At 40.8% G+C, this 22,825-nt stretch overlaps 3 protein-coding genes and 1 long non-coding RNA gene across 13 annotated transcripts in view; 2 read left to right on the top strand and 2 right to left on the bottom strand.

The window, feature by feature from the left end:
* Positions 1-1,041: 1,041 nt before the first annotated feature.
* ZBTB6 (zinc finger and BTB domain containing 6) lies at positions 1,042-20,835 on the bottom strand. Of its 4 annotated transcripts, none has more exons than XM_038549436.1 (2): positions 20,767-20,835; positions 1,042-5,118 (listed from the first exon to the last, which is right to left on the bottom strand). In XM_038549436.1, the coding sequence occupies exon 2, from the start codon at positions 5,107-5,109 to the stop codon at positions 3,838-3,840; it is 1,272 nt and encodes a 423-aa protein (XP_038405364.1). In that variant the 5' UTR covers positions 5,110-5,118; positions 20,767-20,835; the 3' UTR covers positions 1,042-3,837. The 4 variants fall into 4 exon arrangements, with proteins under 4 accessions (XP_038405364.1, XP_038405365.1, XP_038405362.1 ...); XM_038549437.1 differs by having other exon boundaries at positions 20,771-20,794; XM_038549434.1 differs by lacking the exon at positions 20,767-20,835 and adding an exon at positions 6,238-6,389.
* LOC119876673 lies at positions 6,231-9,949 on the top strand. The gene is made up of 2 exons (XR_005365018.1): positions 6,231-6,478; positions 9,645-9,949. It is a non-coding gene; the product is annotated as an uncharacterized LOC119876673 (long non-coding RNA).
* ZBTB26 (zinc finger and BTB domain containing 26) lies at positions 7,280-20,898 on the bottom strand. 4 transcript variants are annotated; one of them, XM_038549438.1, is made up of 2 exons: positions 20,767-20,898; positions 7,280-11,674 (listed from the first exon to the last, which is right to left on the bottom strand). In XM_038549438.1, exon 2 carries the CDS (start codon positions 11,662-11,664, stop codon positions 10,339-10,341), a length of 1,326 nt encoding a protein of 441 aa, XP_038405366.1. In that variant the 5' UTR covers positions 11,665-11,674; positions 20,767-20,898; the 3' UTR covers positions 7,280-10,338. The 4 variants fall into 4 exon arrangements, with proteins under 4 accessions (XP_038405366.1, XP_038405367.1, XP_038405368.1 ...); XM_038549439.1 differs by having other exon boundaries at positions 20,771-20,888; XM_038549440.1 differs by having other exon boundaries at positions 20,733-20,854.
* A 71-nt stretch (positions 20,899-20,969) lies between these two features.
* Positions 20,970-22,825, top strand: part of RABGAP1 (RAB GTPase activating protein 1) — a 167,261-nt gene continuing 165,405 nt past the window's right edge. For 3 of the 4 annotated variants that reach the window (XR_005365013.1, XR_005365011.1, XR_005365012.1), the window contains exon 1: positions 20,970-21,179. The gene's annotated coding sequence lies outside the window, so the exon portion shown is untranslated. The remainder of the gene's footprint in view (positions 21,180-22,825) is intronic. The other variant, XM_038549425.1, reaches the window with a different exon arrangement.

The raw sequence follows: 22,825 nt of genomic DNA, 5'->3' as shown, positions 1-22,825 counted from the left end.
CAGGCACTAGCACATAATCTCTATTGAAAACTGAACTCGGGCAGCCCCGATGACCCAGCGGTTTGGCGCCGCCTTCGGCCCGGGGTATGATCCTGGGGACCCCGGTATCGAGTCCCGCGTCGGGCTCCCTGCGTGGAGCCTGCTTCTCCCTCCGCCTCTCTCTCCCTGTGCCTGTCATGAGTAAATAAATGAGTAAAATCTTTAAAAGAAAAATTGAACTCCTCAGAAGCTGGCAGGGATCAAAATTCAATTAGTATCAGTAAATATTTGTTGAAGGATTTTTCACAGCAAACTGTAAGGCAGAAATTATGTTTTTATATATGACGAGACAGACTGGTAATAGAAATAAGGGAATCAGCACTTATGAACTACTTACCATGTGCGAGGGCCTCTGTTAGGTGACAAAAATTTCATTTTTTCCATTTATTTTAGTTTTATAGTTCACTCCTCAAAATAATCCTAAAAGGCCAATATTACTGACTCTGTTACTGAGAAACTGAAAAACACAGATTAAGAGAATAGCCATGAGTTGTAATTAAACTCAAGGCACTTTCCAATGTGACGCCAGATACCCAACAAAGGCCTGTATGAAAGTAAATCGACTATGCATTAAAAGACATATGAACAAGTAGTTTATAAGCTGTAATGACCTATATATATATACATATATGTATGTTTCATTGCACTGGGAAGTGTGTATGACAGTCTAAGACTTTTCAAAGGTGGCCTGACCATGACAGTTAAAATTATAATCCCAATTTCCATTCCCTGACATTCTCTATGCCTGCTTTATTTTCTCCAACTTTGTTTCCAAAATCTGATATATGCTAATTTTACGTTACTGTTTTTCTCCCCCCTCCCCCAATAGAATACAAGTTTCATGACAGCAGGGATTGCTGTCTGCATATCTAATTTCCAGTACTACTGTACATATACTGTATATATATTGGAAAGACTCAGTATATATTTGTTGAATGAATGAACAGCCAGAAGAAATAGTTTCCTTCTTTAAAATTCACGGATGTAGACAAAACACAAAAGTTCTCCATTCTCATCTCCAGTTTATTTTTTCTTATGTAAACATATAGAACATTACATCCATGGAAAAACAGCAAGGATTGTTTTATACCAAAGCAACAACTACCTTTCCAAGATTCTTTATACATAAATGCAGTAAACGAAGAGGCTGAACTCAAACATGTTGCATTTCCCCCCATCATATCAGAAACACAAACAACTAAAAGTGAATGTTTTAAATGAATAAATTCAACACTTCACTTTGCCATACCTGCATTTTTAAAAAGATTCCATTTTCTTGGAATTGTTTATACACATCATGCAAACAGACACTGTCCTAGTCCTAGGAATGTTCTGAGATCACTCTGTGCTACTGGGCAGGAATAAATAAGAATAAATAACAACCATCACTTTCACAAAAAAAACCGTTCCCCCCAAGCAAATATCTCAAAGTGCTTACAAAAAAAGGTCACAAGAATCTTACAAGGCACACATAAAACTTAAACATAGTTCAACCATAATTTCTTTTAAACATCAAGGATAGTAGATACCAATTCCTAAAAAACCAGTTTATTACTATTCTTTTACCCTTCCCTCCCATCTCCATCCCTCCTCCACAAAATTTCATCCTAGGAAGCAGAAATAAGAAACGTACTTCAATCACAAACTATTTCTGAAAGGGAAATGTTTTTATACCTACCAGTGGCCAATGAGAGGTCAAATGGGGAAAAAAATTAAACGCTGCAGTATCATCTTCTCCAGTGGAAGAAAAGCATTATTTACTTTAGAAGAATTCTGTCTCCAAAGTAGTACTCAAAGAGCAACATTCATAAAGACACAAAACTCTCCTTTCTTGCTTTCCCCTCTTCTCTGTTCTTAGAAACTCAGGAAGATTTAAGTATAAAATCATTGAATTTTGGACCTAGAAATTATCTTACAAATTGCCAAGTTCAAAGTTATTGTTTTACATATAAATTTAAGAAAAATTGATAGAGAGGTGACCTATCCAATGTCATTAACAAGTGACATGGGGTGGAGGAGGGAGTTAGGAAGTTGGTTTTCTTATCAAAGACAAGAGATGAATTCTTTAGTCTCTCCCAGAGTTAAAATTTTATGGAGAATATATTTTTCACAAAAGTATCACAAAAAGCATATTTGACATTTATAACTATCAACATGTGACCAATCACAAAATTCTTACAAATGGTACAAAGTATATTACAGTCTAAAACGTGGAAGGGCTTTAGAACCTAAATATAGCAGAAATTCTACACAAAGCTGAGGTGAGTAGAGAAGGAATACAACATCTTGAAAGTAAGATGCATCCAGTCAGGCTTCTTTAACTAAAAGTAGTTCCTGCATTTTAGAGAATATGATTTGCCCTGCAATAGATTCTAACCTTTACTTTGACAACAAGTTTTGTGTTATTTGTACATAGGGATAGTAGAGAGCAATGGCTCATAACACAATCAGAAATAGCACTTTCACTAAAATAACCATACAGTCGTAGTTTTGCTTTTGGCACATTTCTGGAAATAGACTAAAACTCTAGGGATGGTTAGGATTTTTGTCAACATGTGGTAAATGAAAAAAGTTATTAACAATCGAAAACACTAATAACTCACCATATTTAAACTGTTCATCTAGTGACAGCAAGATAACATATATTGTCAATTCAAATAAAAAAGGGAATGACTATTGATACACACAACATGGATGAATCCAGTGGCATTTTGTGTGGTGAAAAAATAATCTCACAAGGGAACAAACTACAAAATGAATACTGTGTCATTCCAGAAAAGGCAAAATTATAGCCATAGCAACTGTTGCCAGGATTTAAAGAAAGGTGGAGGAGTGGACTACAAAGCAGCATCATAAGGGGGTTTTTAGGGATGATGGAATGTTCTATTATCCTGATTGCAATGGTGGTTGAACAAATCTACATGTGTTAAAATTCATGGAAATGTAGACCAAAAACAAAGGTCAGTTCTACTACATGTTAACTAAAAAATAAAATACATTTGAAAAAGGAAACAGTAGAGTATCTTTGGTAAAGTTGGGATTTCTAAGAGAAATTTTTCAGAGCTTCATGTCAATGGCATAATTTCACTGGTCATAAAATTATTAAATACAACTTCATTAAATAAAATCAAGAAACTTGGGCCTGATTAATCATTTCTAAACTATGTATACTAACAAATCATGGAAACATTATTTTAAGGAATATTAGCCCACATACAAGGAAATTCTACTACTCCCAAGTGAACTTGAGGTGTGTTCCCTTACAGTTTAAAACAAGTACCTTCGTGCTTAGATTTAGAATCCAACTGCAATTTGCCTTAAAAAAAGAAAAAATTCACTAGTCCTACAAAGAACTAATAATGGATTACGGCATGTTCTTAAGTCTATTTTTGCTGTTATCCTAATTCCTTAAGACTATTATATGGTTATGACTTTACATGTACCTCATTTATCTAGAGTCAAAATCAGAATCTAGAAATATTGTGGGATCCTCTGTCACTAGAACCAAGAATATTTAAGAGAGGAACATTATTTCTCTAGATGTACCACCGAGACTTACACATACTGTATGAGATAAGGCAGCATCCCATTAGCTTTATCATGTCTCCCACACATTGGAACTGATAGTAGAAGTTCAGAAAGAATAACATGTGTAGGCCGACCAAAATGAAGACCAAAAGATGGGGTGTGTGTGTGTGGGGGGGGGGGGGGAGATGCAATATAACAGATGCTGCATTTCTGTAGTAAAACTTGCCTAACAGAATGATATAAGGCTTACATTGCAAGGTGTGGTTCTAATTACAGTAGATTTTGCCTTTTGAGATCATGCCTGGGTAGCTTTTCACTACTGCTTCTGCCATGGACAGAGGTTAAGTGCTTTTTGAGGGCTGATTTGTGCTTGAAATCCATGTCACAACAATGGCATTTGTATGGGCGATCTCCACTGTGTATGTTCAAGTGGTCCTGAAGCGTGCTCTTAGCAGTAAATGTTTTCAAGCACACGGTACACTGAAAGGGCCGTATGCCCATGTGCCCTCGAATATGCCGGTTGAGATTTTTCTTCTGTGTAAATGTTTTCCCACACTGTAAGCACAGGAAAAGCTTATGCATCTTGAGGTGGCGCAGATAGTTTTCAACATGAAGAAATCCTCGAGGACACCTGGGACACTGGTGCCTCAGTGAATAAGCATCATCCAGGTTCTGCATCTCATTCACTGTCCCATGACTTCCTTCAGTATTCTCACCAAATAAGCTCTGATCTTGATTTCCAGGAACTTCTGCCACTCTGCTCTCAACAGTAGAATTGATCAGGGAGTGCTGTGTTTCGGAGAAATACATGCTTGCTTTTGAAGAGGTACAAGGCTGTGAAAACTGCCCATTTTCTACACCAGCGGTACTGATAGACTCCACATGGAGGATACAAATTTCATTATCTTTAAAACCAATATCTACTGAAGACAGCTCTGGTGACTTCATCTCCTTTCTCTCCGATGTCAACTCTACTGTAGACTGCAAGACATTGCTTTCTTCTTCTTTTACGTGAAAATCGATATTTATAGGACTATCTTCTGAAATTTCAATGATCTCACAGTCTTTATCCGAATTTTCTTCTTCATTCTTAACATCTGGATCAGAGGATTGACACAGGTCGGTATGCTGATTGTTATTTTTCATAGAAAGATCAATTTCCAGATACTTCGACAAAGCTTCTGTGCACTTTTCCACAATGTGAACCATCTGCAGGTAACTAGCAGCAGTCAAATATTTCAAAAGCTCTTTCCTTTTAACTTCAAGTGCTCCAGTATAGCAAGAGAGCAACAGTTTTCTACCAACTTCTGCACTCTGCAAGATGGTGATTCTGACATGTTTTGACTGTGTGAGTAAAAACTGATCTCGCATGAAAGTGGAGCAAGCAGCTAAAATCACCTTGTGCCCCTGGAACTCGGTGTCATTAATATAAATGGACACATCACAAAATAAATTCTGCTGTCTCAAGAGATTCATTTTCTGCAAGACTACATCTCCTTGCTGTTCAAACTGGAAGTGCAGAACATCGGATTCAGCAGCCATGGTCACAATCTAAGCAAAATAAAACACAAACGTTGATGTAAAGGTAGAGAATGCTTTCCTACACTTTGATGGTAAAAACAAACAAAAAAATTCCCAAATCCAAGTTGGGCAAAAGAAGGCTCTAATTCTAATCTAGGTGCAAAGAGTAAACTCCTATGCTACCATCTCAAAACCAAGAAAATGAAAACGCATTTCTCTATGATCTCACGGCACTTACTACACTGAGTTGTACTTGACAGTTTCTGTTTCTCTCCTTGTCTAAGCTTGATCTGTTCTGTGGTCCAAGACACTGCTAATGACCACTACTAAGAGGACTTAACAGAGTTTCCCACACTACAAACTTTAACATCATCTCCAAACTTCCTATTCCCCGTCACTAATGCAGGTCCCTCTTCTTTGCCCTTGGGACCACCGCAAGGTCTTCCAACAGGTCTCCCTGACACCACATCCTCCCATATTCCAAACTTCCCTCCCGAGTGCCACCAGAACGAACATATTCTAAAACTTCATTTTCTTAAAAAAAAAAAAAAAATTCTCTCTTCTACTTTAAATCCTCCTCTATCTCCAGGACAGCCTAGCCTTCTTAGCAGATACAAGACCCCCTCATTATTTGAGGTACTAACCATCTTTAAGGTCTTATCTTTCCTCTCTTCTCTTTTTCATCTAAGCTCCTTAAATATTGATATTTTCACCACTGCCCAGACAAGATCAGAATACACTTTGGCACGTTACATTCCAACTTCCAGTTCCTCTTTTCCAGCTAGTGATCTGGCTCCTTTAAGACCCAAATCAATGAATCCTGCTGAGACTCCTCCTGTCTCCCCAACGGAGTCCGTAGCTCCCAGAGCATCGTAAAAGGGTGCTTGGGTCATCTGAGTTCCTGCAGCGAGCCCAGGGGCCAGCACAGAGCAGGTGCAGCGGAGGAAGCATCTGTTGAACCGATCCCGACCCCAGGTGGCCCGAAGATGCCGTAGTTCGCCACAGACAGGTGCTCCCGAGCTAAGGCTGGCAGGACCGCGCGCCTTCTTGGCCGGGTGGTTGCAGCACCAGCCTAGCCCTTCCCGTTCGCGCCTAGCGTCTCTCCTCTCCTCCTCCTCCTCCTCCTCCTCGCCCACGGCGCTCACTCACCGATTCAGGGAGCCGGAGCCCAGCTTTGCGCGGCAGCTGCGGCCCAGGCCGGAAGGTGGACTTGGCCTGGGAGGAAACACATCCGGTGTCAGCGGCGGCGCGGCGCGCCAGGGTGGGCTGGGCGTCCCGGAAGGACATCCCGAGAGCGGGCCCCGCGCTCCCCGCCCCCCACTCCCGGAGCGGCGCAGCGGCGCCCGAATCCCGCGAAATCCAGCTCTCGGCACGCGAGCCGCGCCCCTTCGTGAGTTCTGTCCAGCGTCCGAGGCGCGACGGGCTGTGAGGCCGGAGCCCGGCGCGCCTGTCGGAACGCCCGGCAGCGGGGCCGCTGGGAGGCCCGCGGGTGTTTGGGGCCGGGCTCTCGTCCCGCCGCGCCACCTACCACTTAAAGCGGCGGAGGGGAGGGGACTGCCAGCTGCTGACCACCGGGGTCTGGCGCCGGCCTCTGGGTCTCACTCCACTCCTCTGCCGCGTCGCCGTCCCTCAAGCCCCTCCCCGCAGCTGCCAGTTCTGGGCAAACCCAGGCCTTCCAGCCGAACGAGCCCTTGGGGCCGCCTCTTCCCACTTACCCTTCAGAATCTCGCTCATAAGTCACATCATCCCTGAAGCCATCCTGATTGCCCTTGAATTAGTTGGCTCACAGTTGGGAACCTGTGAGCCCTTTGGCTGCCTTCATTATTGCAATTATCATACCTGTATTGAAATCTGTGGCCCACCCGGGCAGAGGTATTTAGGACAGTAATTTATGATCTTTCCACTCCTGAACTCTAGCAATGAGAAGGCATCAAGTACTTACTAAATGAAGGAATGTCTGAGCCAGTTCTTAAAAGCGGTAGCTCTACCCCCTCAGTTAACAGGTTCTCCTGGAAGTGGTTGATCCTACGAACCATTTCAAGTTAACCAGATCTGTTACAGAAGCCAGGCTGAGCATGCTTAATACGTGTCTTAGACAACAGGAGTGAAGAAAGCATTCCTTATTCAGATTCAGGCAATATAAATTAGAGAAGTAGGAGGGAGAGAGAAAAGAAACCACTGACACCAGAGATATAATTTTCACACTTTTATTAAGGAAACTTCCCCGTAATAAGTGAAGAGGTAGTTCATAGTATGTCTAACATACAACAGATTTAGAACAGCTATTCGCCAGCTGAAATAAAATATTCTGGTTTGTTTAGGACAATATTTTAGAAGTGGTGACACTGGTCACCCTCCGTTTATAGAAGATCTTCTAATAAAGTAAAACAAAACCACATCTGATTTACCTCAGAGCCACTTCAGTTAGGAGTTTGTCTTTAAAATTAAATAATAAATAAATAACGGTGACAAGGTAATTTAAAAAACAAACTATGGTAAAGAGAGTCCTTTTTAGTTATCCTGGGGATCCATAAAATATAAATGCAGAATGACTAAAGTTTTAAAAAATCTTCCTCCTCTGTAAGAATATGACTAATTTTGAAAGTCATCTTCCCTTATAAAATGTATTTGATACCAGTTATTTTGACCACTTTGCAACACAATCTAAGAAACATATGTAAACAAGGGGAAAAAAGTCAAGTCCCACCAAAACTAAGAAAATGTCTCACAGAAACAGAACACCTCTCCAGCCAAGAAATGGAGGAGACTGTAAATCACTTCAGTGGTTTGCAGTTGCAAATGGTGAGAACTAGAAGTTTACTGATGAAAAACCATCAAGATACTGATTTTAAGTGAAAGGAGGCAGGGCATTTTCTTTATTATTCCTAGTTTAAATCACCTTCTCTAAGACCACATAAGACTGTATGAAACCATATGAGACCATAAGCTCTGTGAGGGCAGGAACTGCAGGAATCTTACCTTCATATCCTCAGTATCTAGCATAATGCCTGGTAATGAAGGTGCCCAATGTTTCTCAACTGATTGAATGAACCCAGAGATAGTCTCCAACCAAAGAGACCAATCTTATTTGAACCCATGCCTTACAGTCTTGAAACAAGTAACAAAAACAGGACATGAATGTAAGCAAAGGAAGCACTCCAACTTGAAATTTCCCTTTGATGAAATGATGTTCAGAGAAACATTGGTTAATGTTTACTAACATTAATGTTTACTAATGTATACTAACATCTGTTGCATAGATTGGTACTCTTTGGCTGGATCATATAAAAATCAGAATGCTAGGTAGCATCATTAGAACATAAAAATGAGTGACTTTAGGCATAAGATACCTATTAGTCTTATCACTCAGTTTTATTCTCATTTAAGTGTTTTAACAAAAGGTAGAAATTATACCCCAAATCAGGTTCACATGTAAATGCATCAAATTATAACAACTTTAAGAATTCCCTGTGACTACTCAAGTTAAACTTCAGTTTTGGTTTACCTGTACATGCATTCTTGTAGCTCAAAGATAAAAACAGAAAAAATCCTGATGGAAAATAAACACTGCTTCCAGACAACATCAGTTTCACATTTGGATCCTTCTCACATTGTTCTTACTTGTCCTTTCCCTCCCTGACCAGTCACTTCCTTGAGAAGAATGGTATATTCATTCCAACCAAAAAATAATTAATAAAAATACATCCTTCCTGCAATGTTTTGTTTGCAAAATCTGGGCTCTTTCAAAAAGCCAACAGTGTTCCCAAAAGTGAAGCACAAACTGGGAGCTTTTTGCTTGATCATGTAACTAAATCTTTTTAAGCCAAGAGATAGTGAGAAATAAGGAGACATTAGCTCATTCTTAGTCACTTCTCTACTATGGCCAACTTTGGCCAGGCCACCTCTTTGAGCTTTGGATACCCCAATACCCCAACTTAAAAAAAAAAGAGGTGAAGTATATGATCTCTTAAGATTCTCTAAGGACTCTAGGACTATTACCTAAATCTAACTCATGAGTTAAAAGCTACTAAGACTCAAAATTTTATTTCTGAACTATAATATGTGCTTTAGGAAAAACAAGTGTGTTTTCCCATATTGGAAGATTAATTTTGTATTCGTGATCTATTAAACATGGCAAGATGGGACTGTGTACCTTTACAGGAATATCTGAATGCAAAAACTTCATTGCTCTGCTGGGATCCACTTTTTTCATCCATTTTAGAAACTAGTGTAGTAGTTGTAAGAGATGGGAATTCAGAGATTATATTGCACCAGACAAAACTCTGAAGGCCAAATTCACCTTTCTGATGGCTAACCTCTTAAAGTCCAGAGAGGGACTCCCAAATAGCCCCTTTTTAGAGAGACCATTATACTTTGGCACATTTTAACTGTGCCTGGAGCAATCTTGACTTCAAATACATCCACAAATAAGTTACACATTAATTATAAGCATTTGGCTTCTTTTTGGGAAGACTTGCTACGTAAGTGCTATTGAACAATTGTACTTCTGTTCTTTGTTAATTAGGCTCCTCATGCTGATCCCTATTTGTCTGTAGGTGTTGCCGAAAAGACTGTACTCTTGTCTCTGTGAACAACTCAGTGACACGAAGTTGGGCCATAATACTGTTGAAGACAGTCCATAACAACCCCAAATACTTCATAGCCAGCTTCAAGACAAGTACAAATGGTAGGAGGCAGATTCATTATCAGTAGGCAATCAACAATAGGCAACTGGAAGCTCTATCACATATACAGGCCAAGAGCACTGTCACCTTATATCTCAGCCTATTTTTTGCCAAAAAACAAAACAAAACAAAACAAAAAAACCACCAAAAAAAAACCAAAAAACAAAAAAAAACCCCACTATTCGCTTCTCTTAAAATAGCATCTATCAGTGGACTGTAGGTGATGTTATTAACTTACTGGTACCTTCAGAATGTGCCCAGTGAAAAGCCTAAAATAGTGTTAGTCTAAGACAAAAGTCAATGTTAGGTAGACAAATGGAATACTCCTTGGAAAAGGAAAACAGACATCACAGGATAAATAATTCAAAACACAGAATGGGAGAGGGCAAAAGGAAGGCAAGACCACTACAAGTGGTATGTTGCCTGGTCTATTAGTGCTTTGACTCACCCCTACGACCCACACAGAGGCTTTGGAGAAATCACACTAGCAAAATCGCTCCTAAAAAGACTTGAGAGTATTGCCACGTTTTCAATCCATTCTAAGTTGTGAGCATAAAGCCCCTACTCAATTCACACAAGTACTATCATTTCTTAAGTTCAAGACCGCTTGGGCCAGTTTACCTGCATCCAGGACCTGTGTTGCATCAGGCTGTGGCTGACACCCTTTAGAGTCTGTGACTGTTGTACATGCAAAAGAATCAAAATCCACTGTGAGGTCTTGCACATTTCTTTCATTGGCATTATCAAAGCTGTTTTTGCCATGCAGCTGTTTAAGATGTTTCCTCAAAACTGGCTTATGTGCAAAAACCATGTCACAATAGTTACACTTATGGGGCTTATCTCCACTGTGAAGGTTAAGATGATCCTGTAAGGAACACTTCTGAGAAAAGGTTTTCCCACAGATCTTACACTGGAAAGGTTTAATGCCGGCATGTACACGCATGTGTCGATGAAGGTTGCCTTTCTGAGTAAAAGTCTTGCCGCAGAGTAGACACATAAAGAGTTTGTGCATTTTTAAATGGTTGGCGTAGTTCTCCAGGTGACGAAACACCCTGGTACACTTTGGGCACTGGTGATGCCACTGTAGGCCTTTGTCTACACCTCGAATATTAGGCCCAAAGACATCTTTTGAGGCCATGATGATATTATCACTGCCTGTGTAAGAGAGGGCATAATTGTGGAGATGGTTTTGTTCTATTTCACTTACTCTGTTTTCCACAGTTGAATTTATCAGGGAATGCTGGGGCTCTGATGAATGTAAAGCAGTGGGTTCAGAAGAAATAAACTGATTCTGATCTTTTTTACTTCTAACCTCGGATACATCCCCAATAGACTCTACCTTAACAATCTGAATATCACTGTCCTCCATATCCATACTGTCTTCAGATGGATGAATACAAGGTGAATCCTGCTTTGGGGAGCCTCTGGCATCTCCCTGCTGTTCTTTTGACTGGGGAGAAGCACTCTGCGGTTCACATCCCTCTTTACTATCCATTGGTTGTTTTGGCTTTATAAACTTCCACAAGGCCTGCGTGCACCGTTCTACAATGTGGCTCATCTGAAGAAAACTTGCAGCAGTCAAGTAATTGACCAGTTCCATCTCAGGGAATTCCAGAACACCACTATAACAGGATAAGAGCAATTGTCTCCCCACTTCGGAACTCTGCAATATGGAGATTTTCACCTCTCTGGAATCATTCAGTAAAAACTGGTCTCTTAGGAAGGGGGAACCTGCAGCAAACACAATTTTATGCCCTTGTACCTCAATATCATCTATGAGAACTGTAACATCACAAAATTTATTCTCTTCTCTTAATTTGTTCATTTTTTGTAACATTGAATCTCCATAATTTTCAAACTTGAAGTGAAGGAGATCTGATCTTTCAGACATTTTGGCAGACCTAAAGAACAGAAATGTAAAAAGGATGAATTTAAGAAAATTCAAACAATTAAGAAACCTGGATTTTTCCTTGCAAAAACAAATTTGTGTTGTCCTAACTCTTTGTATATAGCCAAATGAACTTTTCTTTGAAAGAGGAAGCTAGTGTAACAGCTTTCAAAGGCTGTTAAAAATTATTCCTTACCAACATCAAGTGTCAACTGCACCTAAAGAGTGGACTTGTATCAGCGCCAGTAGTTTGGCATCCATTCAACTTTCTAAGATACTTAATACAGGAATAGTACTTGAGTTACTCCAAGAGCATTTTTTTTTTTTTTGGCTTCTCAAATGAGAATTCTATCAGGTCTCAAAAACAAAGTAAAAACATCCCAACAAGTAATAATAAAGTAACTATTTTCTTTTGCATGATAGGTGAACCTGCTTCTTCAAAGACAAAATGTTCTCCTTTGCTTTCTACCTTAAAGAACTCCATTGACTGTGCTTGCCCCATTCCTGAGTAAACCCCCTTCTATTTAAGCTGATGTGCATTTATTCATACAAGCATTTCTGCAATCAACCAAAAGTCACAGACTAAAAGAGACAACGTTAAGACAGTGTTAAAGGCACAGGTCTTTATCCTGTGCATTTTGGACAAACCTAAAATCTCAAGTAACATTTCTTGGTATAGAAAGTAAATAAAATATTTGATATAGGAAAACCAGAGGAGCCACTTGATGGCAATCTGAGTAGGAATAAAGTCAATCAAATTAATACCTTATAGATTCTGTTCTTTCTTCTTTATTCCTCTTTATCTATCCATCACTAATCAACTGCACTACTAGAACAGAATCATAAATGTTTCTTGGGTTCCAGCTTCTATTCCTTGTAATACAACTTCTACACCACATGTCAACTTTAAACCAAATAATAATAATTAAGGTAAACACTGGCATAACCCATTCAACCATGGAGAAAGTGTTTGCCAAACTCTTTGCCTATCTGTTCCTTTATATAGAATTCCTTTGGAGAAAGTCCCTATGTTCTGATTTTTTTTTAAGATTTTATTTATTTATTCATGAGACACACACACACACACACACACACAGAGAGAGAGAGAGAGAGAGAGAGAGAGAGAGAGAGAGAGAGGCAGAGACACAGGCAGAGGGAGAAGCAGGCTCCATGCAGGGAGCCTGATGTGGGACTTGATCTCTGGTCTCCAGGATCACACCCTGGGCTGAAGGCGGCGCTAAACCACTGAGCCACCCAGGCTGCTCCCTATATTCTGATTCTATACTATCTAAATGATTTTCTGAAAATTCGGATTCCCATGTTTCTCTCTAAAGAGAAGGATGAATTAAGTATGACAACATGATAATTCCAGTCCACCAGTCATTGTAAAAATAATAAATTGACACTTAGTTTATATACTAGTTTTCTGTAAGATCAGTAGGTATAACAGCTTCTACTCTTGAAAAACAGCTCTATATTCTCAATGCATCAGTAAATTCACCTTGAATTTTGTGAATTCATCAACTCCAGACTTGAGAATCACATGAGACAATCAGGGATAATTGGCCACATATAGAGCCTGAAGCCCGATGTTTATAATCTTATCTTCAATAACAGTGACTTACCAAAGGCTCATAGGACACTAGCTCTTGAAACAGAGTCCAGGTCTTACTCATACTACGTAGTAGCTGGTGCATGACAGTACTCTACTGACTCCAGGCCTTAGCATAATTTTTTTTAAGATATTATTTATTTATTTGAGAGAGAGTAAGAGTGAGAGATCACAGAGGGAGAGGGAGAAGCAGATTTGCTGTGGAGCAGAGAGTCTGATGTGGGGCTCAATCCCAGGACCCTGAGATTATGACTAGAGCCAAAATGCATACCTCAATAAACTGAGCCACCCAGGCACCCCAGCACAGTTATGTCTTTAGTCTAGAACACTACTCCTGGCTAATTCTGACTTTTTCCCTTCCTTCCTCCCTGCCTTCCTTTCTAAGTAATTTCTACACCCAACATGGGGCTCAAATTCATGACCCCAAGAGCAAGAGTGGGATGCTTTACCAACTGAGCCAGCCAGGTACCCCATCATTTCTTTATTTCCTGAGACACCTCTTAGACTAGAACCGTTGTCTCTACTGGACCCATAGTATAGCACTTCTATCATAACACTCAAAATACTTTATAAAGTACTTGTTCCTTCCCCTCCAAACTGCAAACTTCATGGCACTACAGGGAAACATCTCCATCCCACTCAATGAGGCTAATGCTGAGAACCTGCATCTTCTACGGCAAAACTCTTTCCTTTTGCTTCAAATTCTACTTACTGCAGCCACATTACTGGTCAGACCCTCTTTTACTCAAACTGGTGTGCATTCCCATCACCCAGTATTGTACTAAACACATGGTAGGTACTCAGATTTGACAGTGGAAGGAAGGAAGAACTGTGGTTAGGAAGATCAGCTCAGAGCCTGTAAAAGCATTACAGGTCTGAGGCCATGAGAGCCTAGAAAGGAATGAAAATGGGAATAAGGAGAAAGGAAAAGGGACGCCTGGGTGGCTCAGCAGTGGAGCGCGTCTGCCTTTTTGGCTCAGGGCGTGATCCTGGAGTATGGGAATCAAGTCCCACATCCAGCTCCCTGCATAGAGCCTGCTTCTCCCTATGCCTATGTCTCTGCCTCTCTCTGTGTCTTTCATGAATAAATAAAATCTTTAGGAAAAAAAGGAGTAAAGAAAACTAATAAAAGATATTTTGAAGAACTTGATAACTGACTAGATACAGAGAATGAAAACAAAACAAAACAAAAGGAATGTGTAAAGGTTCCAAACTTAAGAATTCAGCTTGAATGAAACGGTCATTGGAAGAGAGATGAAATGTAGGAGGGAGAACTGGCATGGCACAGGTTTATTAACAAAAATAGATCTACATAAATTATAAGCTTTTCTTTTGTATGGCATTCTGAATGTACAAGTAACGAATAATCATAATAAAGATGAAAAAGGAAGAAGGATGTAGAGAAGCAAATGCAGCATCAGAGAAAAGATGGTGAATATCAAATTAAAAGGAAAAAATCTAGGATTTATAAGGAACATATTAATAAGGAAAGTAGCAAAATTGTATTATCACTGGTTAGTTTTAGCAATTACAGTAGCCTCATATATTAGTTCTGGAAACAGTGAATGCCCCAATTTTTAACCAGAAGTTATAAAAATGACTGTTGTTTCAAGTGGCCAAACAAAAGGGACATTCTTTTTTAGACTTTAGCTTGTCCTCAGTCTATCCCGAGGTTAGTATTTTCCTATGCACACCCAAAAAAAGATCATTAATTCCCTCCATCTATAAGATGATAATACTCAGAGTGCTTTAGACATTATCCTCAGGGATAATTGTTCCTTGAAACTCCAAGAAGAGGAGCTGGGATACTTCCTATCAGTCTCAAGAAACCTAACAGTGGGAGCAGCCCAACAGGTAAGGTACCCCAGGAAAGTGCTTAGTTTGATTTCTTTGATATAGTCCAAGAATGTGAGGAAGGAAAATTTGTTCTATTTACTTTAAAAAGTTTTGCCTGTCATGTGTCAGTGTACTCTATTGGGTGCCTTTGATAAACTCATATTTCTGGGCTACATAAGTTTATTCCTTCAATCAATTCCTCTCACTAGTTTCTCTTTTCAATGTAATGTTGGTTATTTGAGGACAAGGACCAACTGTTGCTTTATACACAGTGCATTCAACAAAACCCAGCAGAATAATTAACTCTTTAACGTTCCCTAAGAAATTATTATTATGCTACGGTAAAGAGGCCCTTCATTATCACCATACCCGCTTTTTAAAAAAATTGTACTTATTTATTTGACAGAGAGAGAGACGGCGAGCATAGGCAGAGGAGAGGGAGAAGTAGGCTCTCCGCTGAGCAGGGAGCCCAACTCGGGGCCCAATCCCATGACCCTGGATCATGATGATCAGAGCCAAAGGCAGACACTTAAGTAACCGAGCCACCCAGGTACCCCAATCATATCCTCTTTTGAGTGTCCTGGGGGAAAATTCCTTTCTAGGGTTTGTTACTAAAATAGGTTTAACAATGCAAAACCAAATTTTAAGCAATTTTTTTTTTACTTTTAAAAAGTGTTAAAATTAAAAGGAATAATTGTATTTCTTATAAACTGGTTTAACAAGAGAAAGGATAGCTAGCTCATCTTTACTGAAGCCTTGTTATGTCCAAGGTATAGTGCTAAATGCTTTACCTAAATTGACCCACCTAATCCTCAAAATCCCTAAGAGGTAGGTATTATCATCATTCCCATTTTGTATATGGGGAAACTTAATCTTGGGAGGATATAAGTAGCTTGGTCAACTTATGAGAGGTAAAAAGTATTAAGTGTTAGAGCTGGAACTTGGGCCCAAGCTATGTGATGCCAAAGTTCACGTACTAAACAAGAGTAGCTGAAGTTTTATCTTATGAGTAATGTTAACTGTGTAACTGTTCAGACTTCCCTCCTCATATCCATTCAGCTGTACATTTAATGATGTCATACTTTTATGTATTCAGTTGTGCTTCAATACAAAGTTTATGTTTAAAAACAAAGATTAGGATGTAAAGCCAAATTTGTGTCAAGTCTACAGGACTTTAATAGTAAGCTATTTATGTACTAGTTGTATTTTTTTAAAGATTTATTTATTTATTTTTATTTATGATAGACACACAGAGAGAGAGAGAGAGAGAGAGAGAGGCAGAGACACAGGAGGAGGGAGAAGCAGGCTCCATGCCGGGAGCCCGACGCGGGACTCAATCCCGGGACTCCAGGATCACGCCCTGGGCCAAAGGCAGGCGCCAAACCGCTAAGCCACCCAGGGATCCCCTGTACTAGTTGTATTCTTGATTGCATTTTATTCCTTTATCTTTGTTTTACACTCATTTCTCACCTATTTTTAACTTCATCTTTTGTATTTATATTTGTATACTAAATCTGAATGCCATTTGCAAATAACAGTAGTTAACTTCTAAGTACAGTAGTAGTTATAAGTTTCATAAAAATCACTCACATACTTCTAGACTATGGTAGAACTTCGAGTAGTTCAAAGAAAGTAAAGAACTTATCAGGTAGAATAGAGACTTGGTCACCACATTCTGTTGATTCTTTCCTCAGAATGACTTCTAAATTCTTTCTTTATTCTATCATTGCCATGGTTTAGGCCCTTATCCTCTATCACCTAGGTGACTGCAATTAAATTTGCATACCACTGAGTTTTTATTAGCAAGCCTTTGTTTTTTTTTTAAGATTTTATTTATTAATTTGAGAGAAAGAGTGAGTGAGCCAGAGAGAAAGAATGCGCAGGGGAAGGGGAAGAAGGAGAAGTAGACTCACCACTGAGCAGGAAGCCCGATGTGGGATTCCATCCCAGGACCCTGGGATCATATCCTGAGCCAAAAGCAGACATTTCACCAACTAAGTCACCCAGGCACCTCTATTAGAAAGATTTGAATGACCTATTTCTTAAATATCAATGTAATAGGAATACTCTCACTTAAAATCACTTTCTCTTTGCTATATTTATACAGTTCTTCCATAATTCTCTCCATAACAAATGTGCCAACTGATCTGAAAATTTCCCCTTGTTCAAACAGGAGTAACCAAAAAGGACCAGTGGATATTCTAAGTTGGACAATGTTTACTGCTGTGCTACAGACAGTGAGAAAATACCCAAATTTCTTATTTCAAATACTTCTAATTACATAAAAGTAAAATTTTTCTAATCCATATAATAAACTCCCAAGCTATATGTCTATTTTCACATCTACCTCATAAATGTACCCTTATCTTTCAGCTTAGCACTCATAACTACCTAGAAATCTTTGTTTCTAATTAACACTGTATTCCATTTTTTAAAAAGGTTGCATTACATTACAATCTTTCTCCCTATCAACCTCAATCTTTTTCTTCATTTGGGTAACTTTCATGACACTACATTCTCCAACTTAACAATCTTTTGTTTTGTTTTTACTTTTCACTATAAGAAACATATATAGAAATATATCCTTCCTGGAAAGTTTTTGAACATTATAGATACTATAAAAGTCCCCCTTCCCAACCATTTTCCACTTACTACTGAGTTTAAATTTGCTCCTTTTTTACTCTCCTTTCCCCCATTTGAAAAATAATACTTCTATATGCCCAGGCCCAGAAAATATGACCATGTTTCTTACACATAAATTAAATATATCATGTGGCAACTTTCTTTTTTCATTCATTAGTTTTGACAGCTCTGTGTGTTGACTATAGATCTAGTTCATTCTTTTTTTATTTTTATCTTTTTAAATAATTTTTATTATTGATTCATGAGAGACACAGAGACATAGGCAGAGGGAGAAGCAGGCTCCCCACAGGGATCCCAATGTTGGGACTTGATCCCCGGACCCTTGGATCACACCCTGAACCAAAGGCAGGTGCTCAATCGCTGAGCCACACAGGTATCCCTCTAGTTCACTCTTTTTAAACTGTTGTACAGAAATGGGCAAGTTGCTTAACTACTGGCCTCCACTGTCCACCACTCTTTTGCTTGTTTCCTCTTCAAGGGTCCAATAAACTGTGTAAAGGTAAGTATATCCTTCAAAGCTTAGTCTTCTGATTTCTTGCTGTTTTTTTTTTTCAAGACTCAATAAGTTAAGGAATATTACAGGGGATGATCATGGGTCTGGTCTTATGATGTCTGGCCAGAGAATCTTACATGATGGAAAGGGAAAGATTCATTAGCTAGCTGGATATGGGACTGAAGGTGAAGAGGAGAGAAGATGTGGTTATAGATAGTAAGTGAAAAATGAAACATGGCATAAATTGACCTATTTGTGAAAGAAACTGACTTAAAATGATACTGATTCAAGAGGATCTAAGACAGGAAGAGAGAAATAAAAAACAAATATGTAATAAAAAAAATAAATCCATTACTTACCTTCTCAATTAGGGTCTCCTTCCAAGCCTCTCCATTTTTTATCAATGAACCTATCTTTGCTTAAAATTTTCCCTCTCCTTTCACTCCATATTCAGTCATTGCTTAGTGCAGTGTATAAAACTGTGGATTCTGGAGCCGTATTTCCAAGGATGAAAACCCTCACTAGCTGTGTGATCCTGGGCTAGTTACTTAACTACTTCTGTGCTTCATTGTTCCCATCTGTCAAATAGTAATATTATTTCATAGGGTTGTTATGGGAAATTAAAAATTAATGTCTTAAAGAAGTTAGAACAGTGTCCTGGAATGAGTTTGATAAGCATTTGCTAGGTGAGTAAACCAATAAAGCCTGTCAACTTTCTTTGTGAAATACTTCACCAGTGGCCTTTTCTCATTCTCATTTAATACCAAACCACTTGAGGTCTCCATTATTTCATAAATCATCACCTCATCACACTACTAAAATTGCTTTTTAAAAAGGTCTCTAATTATCTCTTTTTAAAAAAAGTAATCTCTATGCCCAACACGGAGCTCAAACTCATGACCCCAAGATCAAGAGCTGCCTGCTCTACTGACTGAGCCTAGCTAGGTGCCCCACTAATGATTTCTTACTTCAGAAATGCAATCTCCCACCCCCCCTCCCTAAATGCTCTACATGAATTGTCCCAGTGGACTTCCTCAAAATTCCCTTCTCTCGATTCTGAGTCTTCTTGGTTGCTGGAACTCTGTACTATTATACATTATCTCCTATCTCTTTTTTTGCTATCCCACCAATTCCTCTCTCTGCTTCATAAATGTAACCATTCCCCCCAAATATTCCCATCTTTCTTACTACTTCCTTCCTGATGCCAAATATTACAGTACTTCTATGCCAATGACTCAAACTCTTACCTCTAGCTACAACACTGGGGGCTGAGCTGCAGATCTGCATTTCCAACTCTATACTGGACAGTTTTATGTGGCTACTCCATTATACCTTTAATTCATCATATACAAAAACTAAATTTGTAACCTACGAGTTTATGGTTTTATTGCATCAACATTTTCCAAACGCCAAAGGCCTAAAACCTAGGAATCAGCTTTGTCACCTCTTTCTCCCTCAACATTCAGTTTATTCTGGTGTTTTCACACCATTCACTCCAGCATACTTTCCTTCTTTCCAGTAACGCTGTCATTTTCTCCATTTCAGGACTTCATTAACTTTCACTAGGCTAATTCCATTACTTCTTCATAAGAATTCCCAATAAGAGTACCCAGGCATTAGCTGAAGAGTCCATAACCAGCTTATAGACATTTGTTTTCTATAGGCTGACTTATAGAACAACAAGGCTTTCTACAGTGCAAATCTGATTGTATAAGTCTCCGGTTTAAAACTACCCATCTCCTTTAGGGGGTTAAATCTCTCACTATCTGGGTCTCAGCCCACTTTCCCAGCCTCTTATCTCATCCTATGCACAAGAGCCGCCCCGTATTTCCTCCTCTTCACACACAAGTCACGCTGTCAATCGTTCACAGCCTTGCCAACTGTTCCGTCCGTCTGAAAAACTCTTCTCCACTTTATCCTCTCCAAGAAGTGTGATTCAGACAATCACTTTCTTCCTTCAGGCTTCCTAGCAACTGCCCGTTAGGTAGTTCACACATAGAGGACTGACATATATCGCAGGGGCATTATTTGTTTGTATCTGGCTCCCAAACTTGACCCTGGAAAATTGGAAAGGTACCTTCCGAAGAAGCCCCAGTGCCTGGCGTAGCGCCAGTAACAGAAAAGGTGCTACCTGGGGGAAAACCCCGGCAGAAGGGCAACCTAGGTCAGCACGCACAGCGAGTCGAGCAGGCGGGCACTAAGGCCTTCCCGGGGCCTCAGCTCCAGCACTTCCTACAACCTGCTCGAGGCCGGCGTCCAAACCAACCGCTGGGCCCTGGGCTGGGGTCCCGGGAGAAGGTAGGTCCCTGGGGTAGAGTTAGGATCCCCACATCAGACGCCGGGAAGGGAAAGGGGCGGGGCCCAGCGTCGGCCCGGCCACGGGTTCCTTAAATACCCCGGGCCCAGGCCAGCTCCTCGCCCCCATCCCAGAGCAGGTCCCAGCCAATCCAGGGCCCCAAGGGGGCTCCCTCTTGAGAGACCCCGTACCCATGCCCGGCGCTCCGGCCGCCTCCGCACTTACAGACCCGAGGGAAGGCCACCGTCAGGATCCGGCACCGCCAGGAGCTCCGGCCCCTCGGGGCTCCGGGAAGGGGGAGGGGCAGGGAACCCGAGCCAAAGGGGGACCCAACGGAACCGGAAGGGCAGCCCTCGCCAGACGAAACAACTTCCAGGTCCCTTGGTCCTCTCCACCAATCAGAAGGCTCGGAGGGCTACGGGGCCCGGGGAGGGACTTTGCGCGCGGAGAGCAGGGTGCGGCGTAACCGAGGGTCTTGCTGCGTGCGCCTCGCGGGCGACCCGGGGGTCTGGGGGCTCTCTCGTGTCCCGGGTTCAGGCCCTGCGCTCTTCACCCCTTCTCAGCGGCTCCTCTGAAGCTGAGCCTCCGCCTCCTGCGGCCCTCCTGGGTTTGAAGGGCGCCGCCGCACTGAATCCTTGGTAAGCCCCCCCCCCCGCCTTGGGGAGGCGGACTCGCCGCGCTGGGACCCTGGAAGCACAAGGCGGTTTAGGCACCTCGCTTTTGGATGTTGGCGTTTCCCAGAGATCCGGGATTCCTGTGGCCTCCGTTGCCGAGGGCGCGCTGACCGTTCACAAGTCGCTCTCGCAGGCCGAGACTGGCTCCGAGCGCCAGGGCCAACGGCAGGAAAAACCTAATTGTCCGAATCTTAGGGTGCCGTTATCTCAAGGCCATGTGCAGACCTGCGTCCTGCGGCCTGTATGGGTCCTTGTGTTGGGAAACGGCGTCGTCCACGCAGTCCTGCGGACCAGGAAACTTGATCATCAGTCTAGTCCTTTTCCTTCTGCTTGTCAATCCAGTCGCTTGCTGGGCTCTCTTTTTGTTTCTTGGCAGCGTTGGCGGGTGGGGGTTGTTATTATAGTAAAACATGGTATCTATCATTTTAATCTTTTCTAAGTGTAAAGTTCGGTAGCATTAAGTACATTCACACTGTTGTCCAACGGTCAGCACAGTTGTATCCGACTTCATTCTTCTGTACGTGGATATCGTTTTTCCAGCACCGGTTCTTGACAAGACTGTCCTTTACCAACCTTTGAATGGTCTTGTCATCCTTTTTTTTTTTTTTTTTGTCTTGTCATCTTTGACCGTATATGAGACGGCTTATTTCTGGGCTCTCTATCCTATTACATTTGAGGAAGTATGAGTCCTCCAACTTGATGCTTTTTCCTTTTCTTTTTCTTTTTTTTTTTTTTTAAGATTTTATTCATGAGAGAGAGAGAGAGAGAGGCAGAGTCACAGGCAGAGGGAGAAGCAGGCTCCATGCAGGGAGCCCCACGTGGGACTTGATCCCAGACTCCAGGATCACGCCCTGGGCTGAAGGCGGCGCTAAACCGCTGGGCCACCCGGGCTGCCCAATTTTACTTTTTTTCAAAGGTTTTACTTATTTATTCATGAGAGACACACACACAGAGAGAGAGAGGGGGGCAGAGTCGCAGGCAGAGGGAGAAGCAGGCTCCATGCAGGGAGCCCCACGTGGGACTCGATCTTGGGTCCCCAGGATCACGCCCTGGACCGAAGGTGGTGCTAAACCGCTGAGCCACCTAGGGCTGCCCCAACTTGATGCTTTTTCAAGATTCTTTTGGCCCTTTGAAACTCCAGATAAATTTGAGGATGACCTTTTACATTTCTGAGAAATAGGTTGTAATTTTGATATAGTGTTGAATCTGTAGATCACTTTGGGTGGCATTGCTATTTTAACAAGTTTAAGTCTTGCTACCCGTGAATACACAATGACTTTCCATATACTTAGGTGTTCATTAATTTCAGCAATGTTTTCAAGCTTTCAGGGTATTTAATTCTTTTTGATAATATTGTGAACAGAAGTTACTTTCTTCATTACCTTTTTTATGTTGTTCATTGATGGTATGTAGAAACAGCTGATTTTTCTGTGTTGGTATTATACTCAGTAACATCACTGCATTTGTTTTTGTTTTTGTTTTTCTTTTTTCTTTTTTTTTTTTCTTTAGTAGCTTTCTTTAGGGTTCTTTGAGGTTTTCCATATATAGTCATGTTGTCTGAATAGAGATAGTTTTACCTTTTCCTCTCCACAATTTGCCTTTTATTTCTC

Source organism: Canis lupus, chromosome 9 (genome assembly GCF_011100685.1).
Source record: "Canis lupus familiaris isolate Mischka breed German Shepherd chromosome 9, alternate assembly UU_Cfam_GSD_1.0, whole genome shotgun sequence".
In the NCBI taxonomy this organism is placed as follows: Eukaryota; Metazoa; Chordata; class Mammalia; order Carnivora; family Canidae; genus Canis; species Canis lupus.
Note: the sequence above shows the minus strand (reverse complement) of the source record. Positions and strands in the feature narration are given on the sequence as shown.

Coding starts and splice junctions, on each gene's coding strand:
- ZBTB6 (XM_038549434.1), bottom strand. CDS start 6,375: ATGTCCTTCCGGGACGCCCAGCCCACCCTGGCGCGCCGCGCCGCCGCT. Junction 5,119..6,237: donor GGCTCCGGCTCCCTGAATCG/GTGAGTGAGCGC, acceptor TATTTTGCTTAG/ATTGTGACCATGGCTGCTGA.
- ZBTB26 (XM_038549438.1), bottom strand. CDS start 11,664: ATGTCTGAAAGATCAGATCTCCTTCACTTCAAGTTTGAAAATTATGGA.